Genomic DNA, 11,494 nt, shown 5'->3' with positions numbered 1-11,494 from the left:
AGGGTGGGGAGAGGGCAGCAGGCGGCACGATGCACAAGTAGGTCTTACGCGCACATACATAAACGGGTAACACCGCCTCCCCCATCGCTGCGGCGTGCGTGTGTGCATCGTGAGCTCCCTCACTCTCCTCCTCCTTTCCTTTCCTCTCACCTGGATTCAATGCCTACAGGCCACTCCTGCTGCGGTTTTGGCGGCGTTGTTGAACTGCCGCTTGTACTGCTCCTGGCGACGCTTCTGCGCGCGCAGACGCTGAGCATAATGTAGCGATGCTGACGGCGCTGGCGCATGCACAGTGGACAATGCCGGCGGGTGCGGTGGCCGAGCGCCGACGTGGTGCACCACCATCGAGCCCTGCTGCGAGACCCGAGGAGCAGACCCCGGCGATGCGTTTGTGACCTCTTCGCCTAGATCTACAAGCATGACCGACGACGTCCACGCCGTTTCGAGTGCCGCGGTTGATGAGGCCTTGGCGGACGTGAGCAGTTGCTGATGCTGCGGCAGTGGCGATGTGCCGCGTTGGGTGCTTGCCGGCATGGTCGCTACCGAGTTCAGGCCGCAGAGGATGGACACGCCGCCGTCGCGCGGCCTCAGCAACGGCGATACAGGGACAAACGGTGTGGCCGACACGGCTGGCGTGGCTGGACGCGAAAGTTGGCGTAGCTGTACCGCAGCAGGTTTTCGGTAACAGGACTTGTTGCGCACGCCGGTGAGAGACGCGCTGCTCGCCATGGCCTCCATCACAGCATCCTCATCTTTCCTAGGATACCGCCCGCTCACGCCACACGCGCTGGCGCTCGCGGCAACGCCTTTGCGCTGAACGCCGCGTGTGAGCTGCGCATGTGGGGCGCAGGCGGCGGTGTAGAAGGACGAGAACGTCGAGGCCGCACCGATCCTGCCGTCGTCCTCGACACCCAAGACCGAACAGAATGTTGTGCACGCTCCCGATAGGCTTGCCTCACTGCTCCTGTTCAGGATGCTTCTCCTGCGGCTAGGCACTCGCGACGGGCACAGCACCGAGCTCACCGTTCGCCGCACGGCCCGTAGAGGGTACATACCTGCGACGTAGGACGTGGTAGGGGGCGTAATGACAGCGCCGCCGCTGACATCATTCGTGCCATCAAGCAAGGGTCTCATCTCCTCTGAGACAGCGATGCGCCGCTGCGTTGCGCCAAGGCCACCTGTCATCACCGCCATGTACTGCAGCGCCACATCATCCGCCTTCACAGGTCGGCAAGACGGCGTGGCTCGCGCTACGGGGTTCACTGGCGGTAGCGCAGCGCTGCAGCCGTCATCCGCGGGTGCGACGGAGGGGGCGGGCGCGGGAGGCGGCTGCAGCGGGGAAAAGGTGCGATTAAGTCGCTCTTGCCGGAGGCCGGCGTGGAGGAGGTAGCGTTCACGCAGCGACACCGGCCCGTCGAAGACGTCAAGCGGCACGTCGTCGAGGTACTCGAGGAGAAGCTCTTCCACGTCCTCTTTTACCTGCAGCCGCGCGTCGGCGTTTTCGTCCTTCTGCGGAGGGGCGTACGCCTCGGTGCGGTGTAGCTCCCAGGTGCTGCAGGTGCTCTCAATGCCCGAAATCACGGTTGCGGCGCGTGATTGAATACGGCCGATGCGCGCTTGATAGTAGTCCGACTGTTCGAGCAGCGCCTTGTGCTCCTGTGCTTCCAGGCTGCGCTGACGTGATTCTCGCTCCCGCTGTGCCGCCGCCGCAACTTCCGCGCGCCGCTTCACGTCTGCCGAGCAGAGCTGCGTCCGACACGCCGTCAGCGGCGCTGACATCTTGTGTGCGGGGTTCCCTTTCTGTGCCGCCAAGTTGCTAGCGCGTGGGCGTTTCTGCTGCTGCGCCTCCACCACACTGCGCGCAACAACGTACTGATGGCCGCGTGGGGCCGCACGCACTTTGGGATCCTCACGGAAGGCTTGGCGGAGCAAGCAGTATCGATCGTACACGTCCACGTCAAACGCGGGTGGCGGGCGCGAGAGCAGTACGTCCAGCTGCTCCGCCGTGAAAAGCGTCAGCGGCGTCAGAAGAGAGAGCAAGGGAGGCCGCGGCGCATCTCCGCTGTTTCCTGCCAGCGACGACGACCGCCCACGCACCGCTGCGCTCATCGCCGCCGCCTTCTCCCGCGTCCTCTTCTGCGCATCAAAGCAGACGCGGACGAGAGTCCAGAACTCGACAAGCTGCGCCTCCGTCACGGCGGCGATGTCGCGGTAAAATATGAACGGAAAGACGAAGAACTTCTCGTGAAAGGTTTGCGGCCCAACGTGCTCCGTAGTGCCGCGGTACACCCATTCTTCCTCCGCGATGGCGATGTGGGCCGCCGCGGGGAGGCGGGTGGGAAAGAAGAGCTCGAGCAGCTGCAGCACAAACAGCACGAACGTCCGCTTGTCCAGGAGGCCCTCCTTGTCATGTGGAAGCTCGTCATAGATGTCGCGCAGGGCCTGACGCACCAGGCTGGACCGCTGCAGCTGCCGCCACGCCTGTTGAACCGGAGTGGCCAGATTGGTGCCGAGGGCCGGGTACAGACCTTCCCAGCAGCGACAGCCGCTCATGGTCGACGCAACGGGGATGCGATGGGCGTAGGACTTACGCAGTGACGGCGCGTGCTCTTGCAGCTTCAGCACCGGGTGCGGGATGGCCGGCACCCCGGCAAGCAGTCCTTCCGTTGCCGGCGTGTACTCTGGCGCGCTTCCGCCGGCACGTCCAATTACGTGAGTGCCAGCACCGCCGCGGCGCACCCGTTGCTCCTCGTACAACGCCCGGCAGTACAGCTTGAAGTGAATGAGCAGGCGACTCTGCCGGTAGCACCCGAGGAAGCGGCGCGTCGTCGTGGCTGCATTGCTCGCCTGCTGGCCGTGTTGTTGTGACTTCGCTCGCAGAGGCGACGTGCCAACAACGCTGGCGTTCCGACATTGGCTGTCGACAATCTCGGCGTAGATGTTGATGTTCAACACGCCGTCGTACACGGGTCGCGGCCCTCGCGAGGTGTCGTCGACGCCTTCCTGCCTCCGCCGCTGGCGTCGACGGGCTTTGCCGTTGCCATGGAGCAGCGGCAGACGCGCCGCCCTCTTACTTGCTTTCTTGACCTCGACTGCAACATGAATGTCGCGCAGCGCCGAAACTGTCGGTGACGTGCACTGTGACGAGGAGGAAGACGATGCCGAGGCGGCGCCTGTTGAGTTGTCTGAGTCGGAGAGGGCCAGATCCTTGTAGCACACATGACGGCGGCCAATGCTGTGTAGCCAGCGCAACTTGTGCGTTCGGCGGTTGACACAGCGTGCGAGGCGGCGCATCTGCGCTTGGCGGCCATGGTGCTGAGAGGTGCCCGTCGAGACTTTGGAGATGCTGCGGCGAACGCCTTCACGGATACCACCACCATCGCCCGCGTGCACCCCACGTGCCTGCGAGTTGTCGTACTTTTCCATTTTGTCAAGTGCGCCATCGTCGCTGTCCTCGTCCTCCGAGTCGGGCCACATGGCAATGCGCGGATCAGGAGAGACGCGAATGAACCCTCCCGGTGGCAGAGGTGACCGCCAGACGTACTGGAGCCCGTACAGGTTCTCCGTGCCATCTGTGCACGCCACTGCGGCTTCTTGCCTGCGAACCCGAACGTTGTGGCGGTGCTGCTCGCCGTCAGTGGCTGCCGTCGTCACGCCCGTAGATCTGGGTCTGCCTTGGTGGTGCCTTGGCACTTCTATACTGTCTTTGATGGCCGCCGTCCGCTTTTCCACGGCGAGCGGGTCGCGGACGGCGGAGGCGCGAATCAGGGCCTCTGCACGTGTCACATCGCAGTGCGCCATCTCGACGGCCCACGCACCCGGCGGCAGCCAGGGGCGCTGCCATAGCGGCGTCGTTGGCATCTTCGGCTTGCGCAGCGGCAGCTGCCACATGATCAGAGCTGCTGGTGCGGGCAGGTCGTCATCGTGCTGTCGCCTCCGGCGCGCGGCCGCGCTGCTCTTTTCGGTCCGTGGAGAGGGAAACACACACAGGTCCGGTGATAAAGGCCGTCGCGTGGTGGGGAGAGAGCACTGCTGCTCGTCCATCACGGCATCCGTGATGGCGGTCTGCATCGGCACATCGACGCGGCCGGCGACAATGTCGCGAGCAAGGCACTCCTTCAGCTCGTACGGGGTGTCGAGCGAAAAGCGGCGGAGGGAGGCGAGGTGCTGCTTGACGGCGCGCTCCTGCTGCTGCTGCTGCTGCTCTCGCATGTGCTTGGCGGGAGGCATGGCACCGAGTTCAACGTGCTGCACGCTCGCCAAGGCAGAGGCATCGATTATGGAGTTGGGGTGCTTTGCCGAGAAGTGCGACGCGATTTCGTCGTGCCCAACACGGAAGACGACATGCTGCGCCATGACAACCACTTCGTCCACCTCTTCCATCATCGGCGCTGCCGCTTGCCGCTGCCGCGCGGCGTGCTCGGCCGTGCCGACGTGGTACGGTGCAAAGGGCGAGGAGAGGGCTGCGATTCCGCCGGCCGCGCCGTGCGCCTCTTGTCGGTGCACAACGTCGCTCGTGGATGGACGCAGCTCCGCCTTTTCCAGTTCGTCGTCCATCCAGAGCCGCTCTCTCCATACCTTCCGCACCTCCATCTCTGCTCCAGAGGACAGCAGCTCCGGCTTTTCGCGCAACAGCCGCAACTCTTCGTGATAGCCCTCTGTGCTGAGCTGCATGAGCCGCTGACGGTAGGCGGCGTCAACGAGGATGCGCTTCCACCACGGCAGCACGCGCGCGCCGGCGGTGGGCGGCGACGGTAAGGCGTCGCCGCCGCTGCTGCTGTGCCAGCGAAAAAGTGATGGGGCTTGCGGCGCCTCTGCATCTGCGCCATCGTTGACTGGCGCGGGCGGTGCAACGGACTTCGATGATGTCAGCAGAGGTCGAGGGGAAGCGGGTGCGACTGCACTGTGCGCCTCGGGAAAGAGGGACGCCGATGTCAGGCGGGCAGCAGCCGTCCGCAAGTTTGTCTTCTGAGTCGAGAGAGCGAGACTGCTAAGCGGCGGTGGAGGCGAGGGGCGGCTGAGTTTTCGGCGCCGTAGCCGAGTGGGGGCGGCGGTTGCATGGGCGCCGGCGCCCGTGGAAGGGACGCTAGCGACGTTCTCCTGCCCGCTGCTCGCACCCTCGGTGCTCCCTAAACCCCGAAGCAGCTGCAGTGGCAGCGAGGAGGCGATGGGTGGCGCGGGAGATAAATCGTCCTCCATGGTGAAAGAGGGTGGAGGTGAGGGCCAAGAGACGCACGTACGGTCGCGCAGCCGGCACAGGTGGGCACAGAGGTGCGCGGGTGCCCCTCTCTCCTCCGACAGCGATGATGATCAAACTACCGCGGTGGCAGAGGCGGGAAGGGAGGAGGTGTGTATGTGTGTGCTTGTGTGATGAGGGGAGGGGAGACACGGAGAGACGTGCCCCCGGCACAAATGTCCAATGCGCACACGCGTACAGACGCACACACGCGCGCACCACGGCGTGGGGTTGGTGGGCCTCGTCGGCTAAGTGGGTGAGGATGGTATGCGCCGAGGGCAAACGGAGGAGGGGAGGCGGTGGTGACACATACATGATGATGGGAGGTGGTGATGGTGTACACGGGAAGGAGGGAGACGAGCGCGCGCACATCAAACATGGCAGCAGCCGATGGCGCAAAAAAGAAAACTATGCATGCACGTGCGTGTGTGTGTGCGTCACACCGCTTGGCGCTCATCACCTGGATCACCTCGGGCATGCTCCAGAGCGCCGACTCGTCCCCCCTCCCCTCAAGGGGGAGAGGCAGATAGAGCCGAGAGCGCGTTGTTTCGTAGCGCGTGTGCGTGTGCTAGCGCAGCCACCTTTGTGTTGCTGCGACCATGCCGCCCAAGCGCAACCAATCTGTCAGTTCGTACTAGTCGTGCACGGCACCTGCTCATGATGCGCGTGGACGTGCGTGCCGACCCTGGCACGCATTCATCGTCACACTCTCGCGCTTCACGCAGACGGCGATGCCTTTTTGCTGTCCAGCATAGCCCTGTACGCCTCTATGAAGCCCTTCTTCTCCTTCACGCCGACCGACACCGGCTGGCGGCGCACGCCAGCAACGCTGCCGCTCACGACCAGCGCCTGCCCTCGCTGACACATGGCGTTGCGCAGCTCCAGCAGCGCCGGCGCGGACAGCGTCCAGTGGCACCTCGATGCGGCAGATTTGCTATCTGTCGCCGTTGACGGTGTGGCGCGCGCAAGACGCGTGCTGCGGTACGTCACCTCAGCGGTAGGGAAGAGGGGGCTTGTCCAGGCCGGCGCCGTGCTGCCGTACAGAAGCAACCCAGTGCGGAAGAGCGCCGCGAAGAAGCTTTCATTATCACTGCCAAGCACGTTCTGCATGGCGGGCGAGTCGTACTGGATCGTGGCGAGGTGCACCACGCACCCTGCCGATGCGTCGGAGGGCACGGCAGATGCGCACGTTACCGCCGGCATGAGCAGCAGTCCACGCCCATTGCTACACGTGCCCTCGCCGAACCACCACACAGGCACCCCGGAAAGCGCTGCTGCTTTCTGCACACGGTAGAGCGGCAGCTCCGTCACTTCCGTCTTCTTTCGGATGGCCTGCTGTTCGGCGCTGTCCGGCTGCTGCGCCCTGAGAAAGGCGAGGGAGCTGGTGCGGCGGGTGTAGGCCCACACTCGCCACCGCTGCGTGGGTCCAGGCCAGAAGACGCGCAGACCAGGCGCTGCAGCTGCCTCTGCTGACGATGCGGAACCGTCTTCTCCCGCCATCGTCGCATCTGGGAAGCAAATGGCGTGGTACGGCTGCGCTAGCATCACCTCGAGCACCAAGGCATCCCACACACACTGCAGGTTGCACACAACGAGGTCACCCGCGCGGGCTGCACGGGAGGAACCACTCGCCTCACGCCCCTGTTGCTGAGGCTTCACCATTGCCGCTGGCTGCTGTGGAAGGATGTTGCCGATGGAGAAGAGTAGACCACGCAACCACGCTCGCTGCAGCGGCGCCAGGAGGAGGCGACCGAGCAGGCCGAGATAGGCGACGTAGAAAAGCCATAGCAGCGTGTCTGTCACGAGCAGGAGAAGTGCAAACACGGAGCTCAAGAGAAGACGTGCGGGAAACATGCAGATGGAGCCGATTCGACCGGCGGCGGTCGGGGCCATCACGAAGGTGAAGGGATGTATGCCCGTCGCGGCATCACCGAAGTGGCGGAACTTCTCCATATGCACCCGCCAACCTGTCCGCCGTCGTTCCTCGTTCGTGTGTCTCCGCCCGCTCTTCGTCTGGGATGAGTACGACGGAGATGCCCTCCTCCTCCCCCACACTTTCCTCGCAAAGGCAACAACAAAGACGACCTTGACGGCTTCCGATGGCCTTTTTCAATCACGAGGCGATGCGCGACGCTCCTAAGAGATCGTGGTGGTACATATGGGCGCGAGAGAAGACACACCCACACACACATAGAGAGGGGGGAGGGAGGGAAGGAGGGGGGGGATAGGGCAGACGATAACGGTAGATGCAGGGCGAATGCGGAGGGGGGGCTGGGAGTTTGGGAGTTTGGGGACGCCGAGACACCCCCTTCCCATAGAAAGGGCAAAGGACACGCCAACCATCACTGCATGTAGTCACCACCCTACCCCACCTCCCTCTCTGTCTGTTTCTCGTGCCCTTCCATCGAATCTTAGATGTGCACGTACAAACATGCAAGAGATATATAAGAGGAGACGGTGAGAGACGCTCGACCATGATGGGTCCGCCGCAATCTTCGGCCGCTATAATTTGCCTTCGCCGCTGCGCTCTCATCGATAGCTTCCTCTCTTCTTGTCACTCGCATTGGCATACGTGTGTGTGTGTGTGGGTGGGTTTGGGGTGTGTGTGCCCGTGTGGCGGATGCCACGACCGCCAACACCCATCACGAGGAGGCTGAAGAAGAGACCAAAGGCAGAGGTGATCACGTACCCGCAACGTCACTGCAGCACACACACACACACACACACACGGACGCACACGTCTGCAGAGACGATGCGGACACATTCGCATGCGCCCCCGCGCTTGTGTGCGTGCATGGCATCTCGCCATTCTCTGTTTCCATTACTCTGCCAGGAACTAGAAGGCCTTGTTGCCTTTCCTTACATGTCCGACTCCGTCGTGGAGGGCTCGACGAGGTTCACCGGCAGCAAGGCGTTGAAGTAGTGGAAGTCCAGCAACACCTCGCTGCTCTCCGGGTGCACGTGCACCAGGCGGTCAGAGAACTTGTAGTGGGCTACAATGTCCTCATTTGTGTAGGTGCGCTTCGTTGTAATGGCCGAGCCGGTCTCCATCTCGGTCGCATCAAAGACGGCCACAATCTGGAAGTGTTGCCGCACCAGGTCCGCGCGAGACGGGAATCCGTACAGAGCGTCGGCAGAGGCGCCGCCGCTACCGAGCGACGCCGCGACGTGTGGCAGCTCCAGGAAGGGGCGCAGCGGACTGCGCTCGTCGATGATGTGAATGATGTCGGCCGGATACCACAGAGAGAGCTGCCCGCGTTCACCGCGGTCGAGGTAAGTCTCCCCGGCGCAGGTCCAGCGCATCTCATGAACGCACAGATGCACCCGCTCCATCGTCTTGCCGGCATCTTCGTTGGGAGAGCGGCTTAGAATGGGGACCGAGACAGCGGGCTCAGGAATGCCAGTGGGGAACGGAGATCGCTTGCCGGCAAAGGCGACGCTGGGCTCATTTCCTACCTCCGTGAACGGGGAGGCTGCGTAGAGGCAGCTGCCCTCCTGGCTGCTCACGGACGAGTTCGCCTTGTCCACGTCCGCGTTGTCCGCCGCTGAGCTGCTTTGCGACTTCGGCGACGGTGCCTTCGCTCTGCTGACCGCCTTGCGTCTTGTGCGCGTGGAGGAGGTGGCTTTCGCAGACGACGAGGCCGACAGGAAGCGGGACGAGGCAGCGGAGGTGCTCAGCGTGGAATCGTCAGAGCCAGACGACGCAGTCGACGACGACCTGCTGGGGCCGCTCGAGGCGCTCCGGTGCCCCCTGCTTTCTGTGGACGGCATGCCGTGACTTTTCTGGGGATTGAGAGAGCCTTCACTGCGCTGCCCGCGATGGCGTCGTGGACTGTCTGCCTCGTCTGTATGGCCACCACTGCCGCTCTTGTGCAGCTGTCGATCCCGCTGCTTTCGCCGCTGGTGGTGCCGCTGCGCCCGGGTCAACCCGCTTCTATCCTCTCTGCTGCCGCTCTCAGCGGAGTCGTGTGGCGCCGGCGGGGCCGGCGCGCTGCGTAGACGACTATGGACCTTCGCGTGTCGTTTCTTTGCCTTGGCAGTGTGAAGATTCTCATCTGCCTCCGCCGGCGGCGGCGCTGTCCGCTGCGGCTGCCGCCCGCCGCCCCCTCCGTCGAACTCCACCCCTGGCAAGAGCTGATGAGTGCCGCTCCACGTCGATCCCGCGAGTTTTTTCACGGAACGCGAGTGCCGGAGCGCCTGAAGCTGCTGCTGATGTATGTGGCACTCTTTGAGGGGCTCTGCCGTAACGCAGAACAGGCGCAGCTTGCCGCGAGCCAGTGGAATGTGGTTGTCCACGTTGGCTACTCGAAACACCAGCCGCCACTGATCCACCCGGCCCGGGACGGTTGCCAGTGTGCAGAAGTCGCTGAAGACGACGCGGTGGCCGAGCTTGCCCGTGTACTCGGCCTTGCTGACCACGAGGGCTGCGACGAGGCCGACAAACAGGATGTTCACGTATGAGCACACCATCACGATTGCGGTGCGACCGCGGTAGCACATGTGAGTGGCGTCGGTCATCGTGTCTCCGTCCTCGCCCATGTACCCGCCGTTCGCCGCCAGACTCACGACCGTGAAGTAGATGGCAGACACCGCGTTCATCGCCGCCCCGCACTCCACCCCCCACGCGTAGTAGGCGGCTGTGATGAGCAGCACAATGATGAGGTAGAGGACGACGGAGTACGTGATCAGCACCGTCCACGGCTGCGAGCGAAGAAAGTAGAAGAGGGACAGACTGCGAAAACGAAAGGTGTGGACGCCGACCTGGCGCGTTGTGAGTCTGCCGTTGTAGTCAAAGACCGGCACCTGCCCCGTGAGGCCGGTGCTGTAGCGGGGCTTCGCCGAGCGAAACACTCGCGACATGAGCGAGGACGGGGAAGGCCCTCTCGAAAAGAGGTTCTGCGCTTGCAACACCTCACCCGACAGAAGCGGCGACGATATCTGCGCCGAGTTGGCGCCGCTGCCGCCGGTCGACCCGTAGCCTGTAGGAACATGGAAGAGTGGCACACCGAGGAGAGAGTTCTTCAGCTCGGTGGGGAGGTCTTGCAGGTCCTTAGCCGCCCGCTGCTGCGGCGCCAACGAGACACTGCGCAGCATCCTCAACAAAGAGAGACGCCGACGGTGCTGTCAATGAAGAGAGCGGAGAGGGCGATGAGCGCCGTCCGTGTCCGTTCCGTCCCTCACACAGACCCGCCCCGCCCGCCCTCTCGACCAAAAAAAAAAAACTGTTCGATCTCGGCGGCTCACGCACACGCACACAAAGAGAAGGCAAGGCGATCAAGCGCGCACCCTTCAGTGCAGAAAGGGAGAGAGAGGGGGGGGGGAGATAATGCGACCGCACAGCTGTCACGCACGTCGACACGGCGTTGTAATGCCCAAACACAGGAGAGGTGGAACGCAGGCAGCAGGGGACGCACCACTGCGCGACCGATACCAGCATGTGAAGTGATCGTGGTGTGGAAGGAGAGAAGAGGGCTGAACACAGGAGAGCTACGGAGCGAGCAAGGGAAGGGTGGTGTCGGTGGTGAGTGGGTGGCGGTTGCGCCGTCGTGTTTGAGCAAACCGCTCTCCTCCTCTCCCCAGACAAATTTGATGACCACCCGAAGCGAAACCTCGTCGTCTCTCAAAAACGGGAGTGGACGACGTCGGGCGTGTCGTTGTGTGCGTGCGTGTGCCTATACGCTTCCTTTCCTGCGCCGGCGCGAGAGATGAAGCGAGGGAGGGGTAGAGCAAGACTCCTGACGAACGTGCGTGCTTGCGTGAGTGAGGGTGAGGTGGAGTGCGTGCGGTGTCCGCGCCTCTGCCTGTGTCGCGGTGGCACAACACAAACACCTCACACGATACCACCGAAACAGCTGTGTAGTTAGGCGTGAGTGCCGGCTGGTCTGACACGCATAAAGCAGAAGAGTAGCGAAAGAGGAATACAGAGGTAAAGGGGGGAGGAGTATTGGAGGGGGCCCACTGAGCGTGCGGGGGGCTGAGGAGCGTCCGCCGCAGCGGCAGCCGCACACTCGTCTGCCGACCGCTTCCACACCATGCGGATACACCTTGCATGCCCTTCTGCATTCTCGACTGAAATTACTCTCCCCGATGACGAGGGGACGCCTTCGTGCGTGGTATCTCAGGGCCCAGCGCACCCCCACCCTCTGTCTGGGGGGGAGGGAGGAGGAGGCCAGACACCCACACCCTATCCCCTGCCAGTGCCGAGTCTCCCCTCTGGTGGGGGGCACGGGTTGAGGCAGGGGACGCGCTCAGGTCACT

General features: G+C 63.5%; 3 protein-coding genes across 3 annotated transcripts; all 3 read right to left on the bottom strand.

The window, feature by feature from the left end:
• Positions 1 to 156: 156 nt before the first annotated feature.
• LINJ_09_0550 (conserved hypothetical protein) lies at positions 157 to 4,674 on the bottom strand (the record flags this gene model as incomplete). Its single annotated transcript, XM_001463468.1, has 1 exon — positions 157 to 4,674. The coding sequence occupies one exon, from the start codon at positions 4,672 to 4,674 to the stop codon at positions 157 to 159; it is 4,518 nt and encodes a 1,505-aa protein (XP_001463505.1).
• Positions 4,675 to 5,953: 1,279 nt separating this feature from the next.
• On the bottom strand, positions 5,954 to 7,189 carry LINJ_09_0540 (conserved hypothetical protein; the record flags this gene model as incomplete). The annotated part of the gene is made up of 1 exon (XM_001463467.1): positions 5,954 to 7,189. The coding sequence occupies one exon, from the start codon at positions 7,187 to 7,189 to the stop codon at positions 5,954 to 5,956; it is 1,236 nt and encodes a 411-aa protein (XP_001463504.1).
• Positions 7,190 to 8,095: 906 nt separating this feature from the next.
• Positions 8,096 to 10,330, bottom strand: LINJ_09_0530 (conserved hypothetical protein; the record flags this gene model as incomplete). The annotated part of the gene is made up of 1 exon (XM_001463466.1): positions 8,096 to 10,330. The coding sequence occupies one exon, from the start codon at positions 10,328 to 10,330 to the stop codon at positions 8,096 to 8,098; it is 2,235 nt and encodes a 744-aa protein (XP_001463503.1).
• Positions 10,331 to 11,494: the final 1,164 nt, after the last annotated feature.

This window comes from Leishmania infantum, chromosome 9, assembly GCF_000002875.2.
Source record: "Leishmania infantum JPCM5 genome chromosome 9".
NCBI lineage: Eukaryota > Euglenozoa > Kinetoplastea > Trypanosomatida > Trypanosomatidae > Leishmania > Leishmania infantum.
The sequence above is the reverse complement of the archived record's forward strand: the minus strand, read 5'-3'. Positions and strand labels throughout refer to the sequence as shown.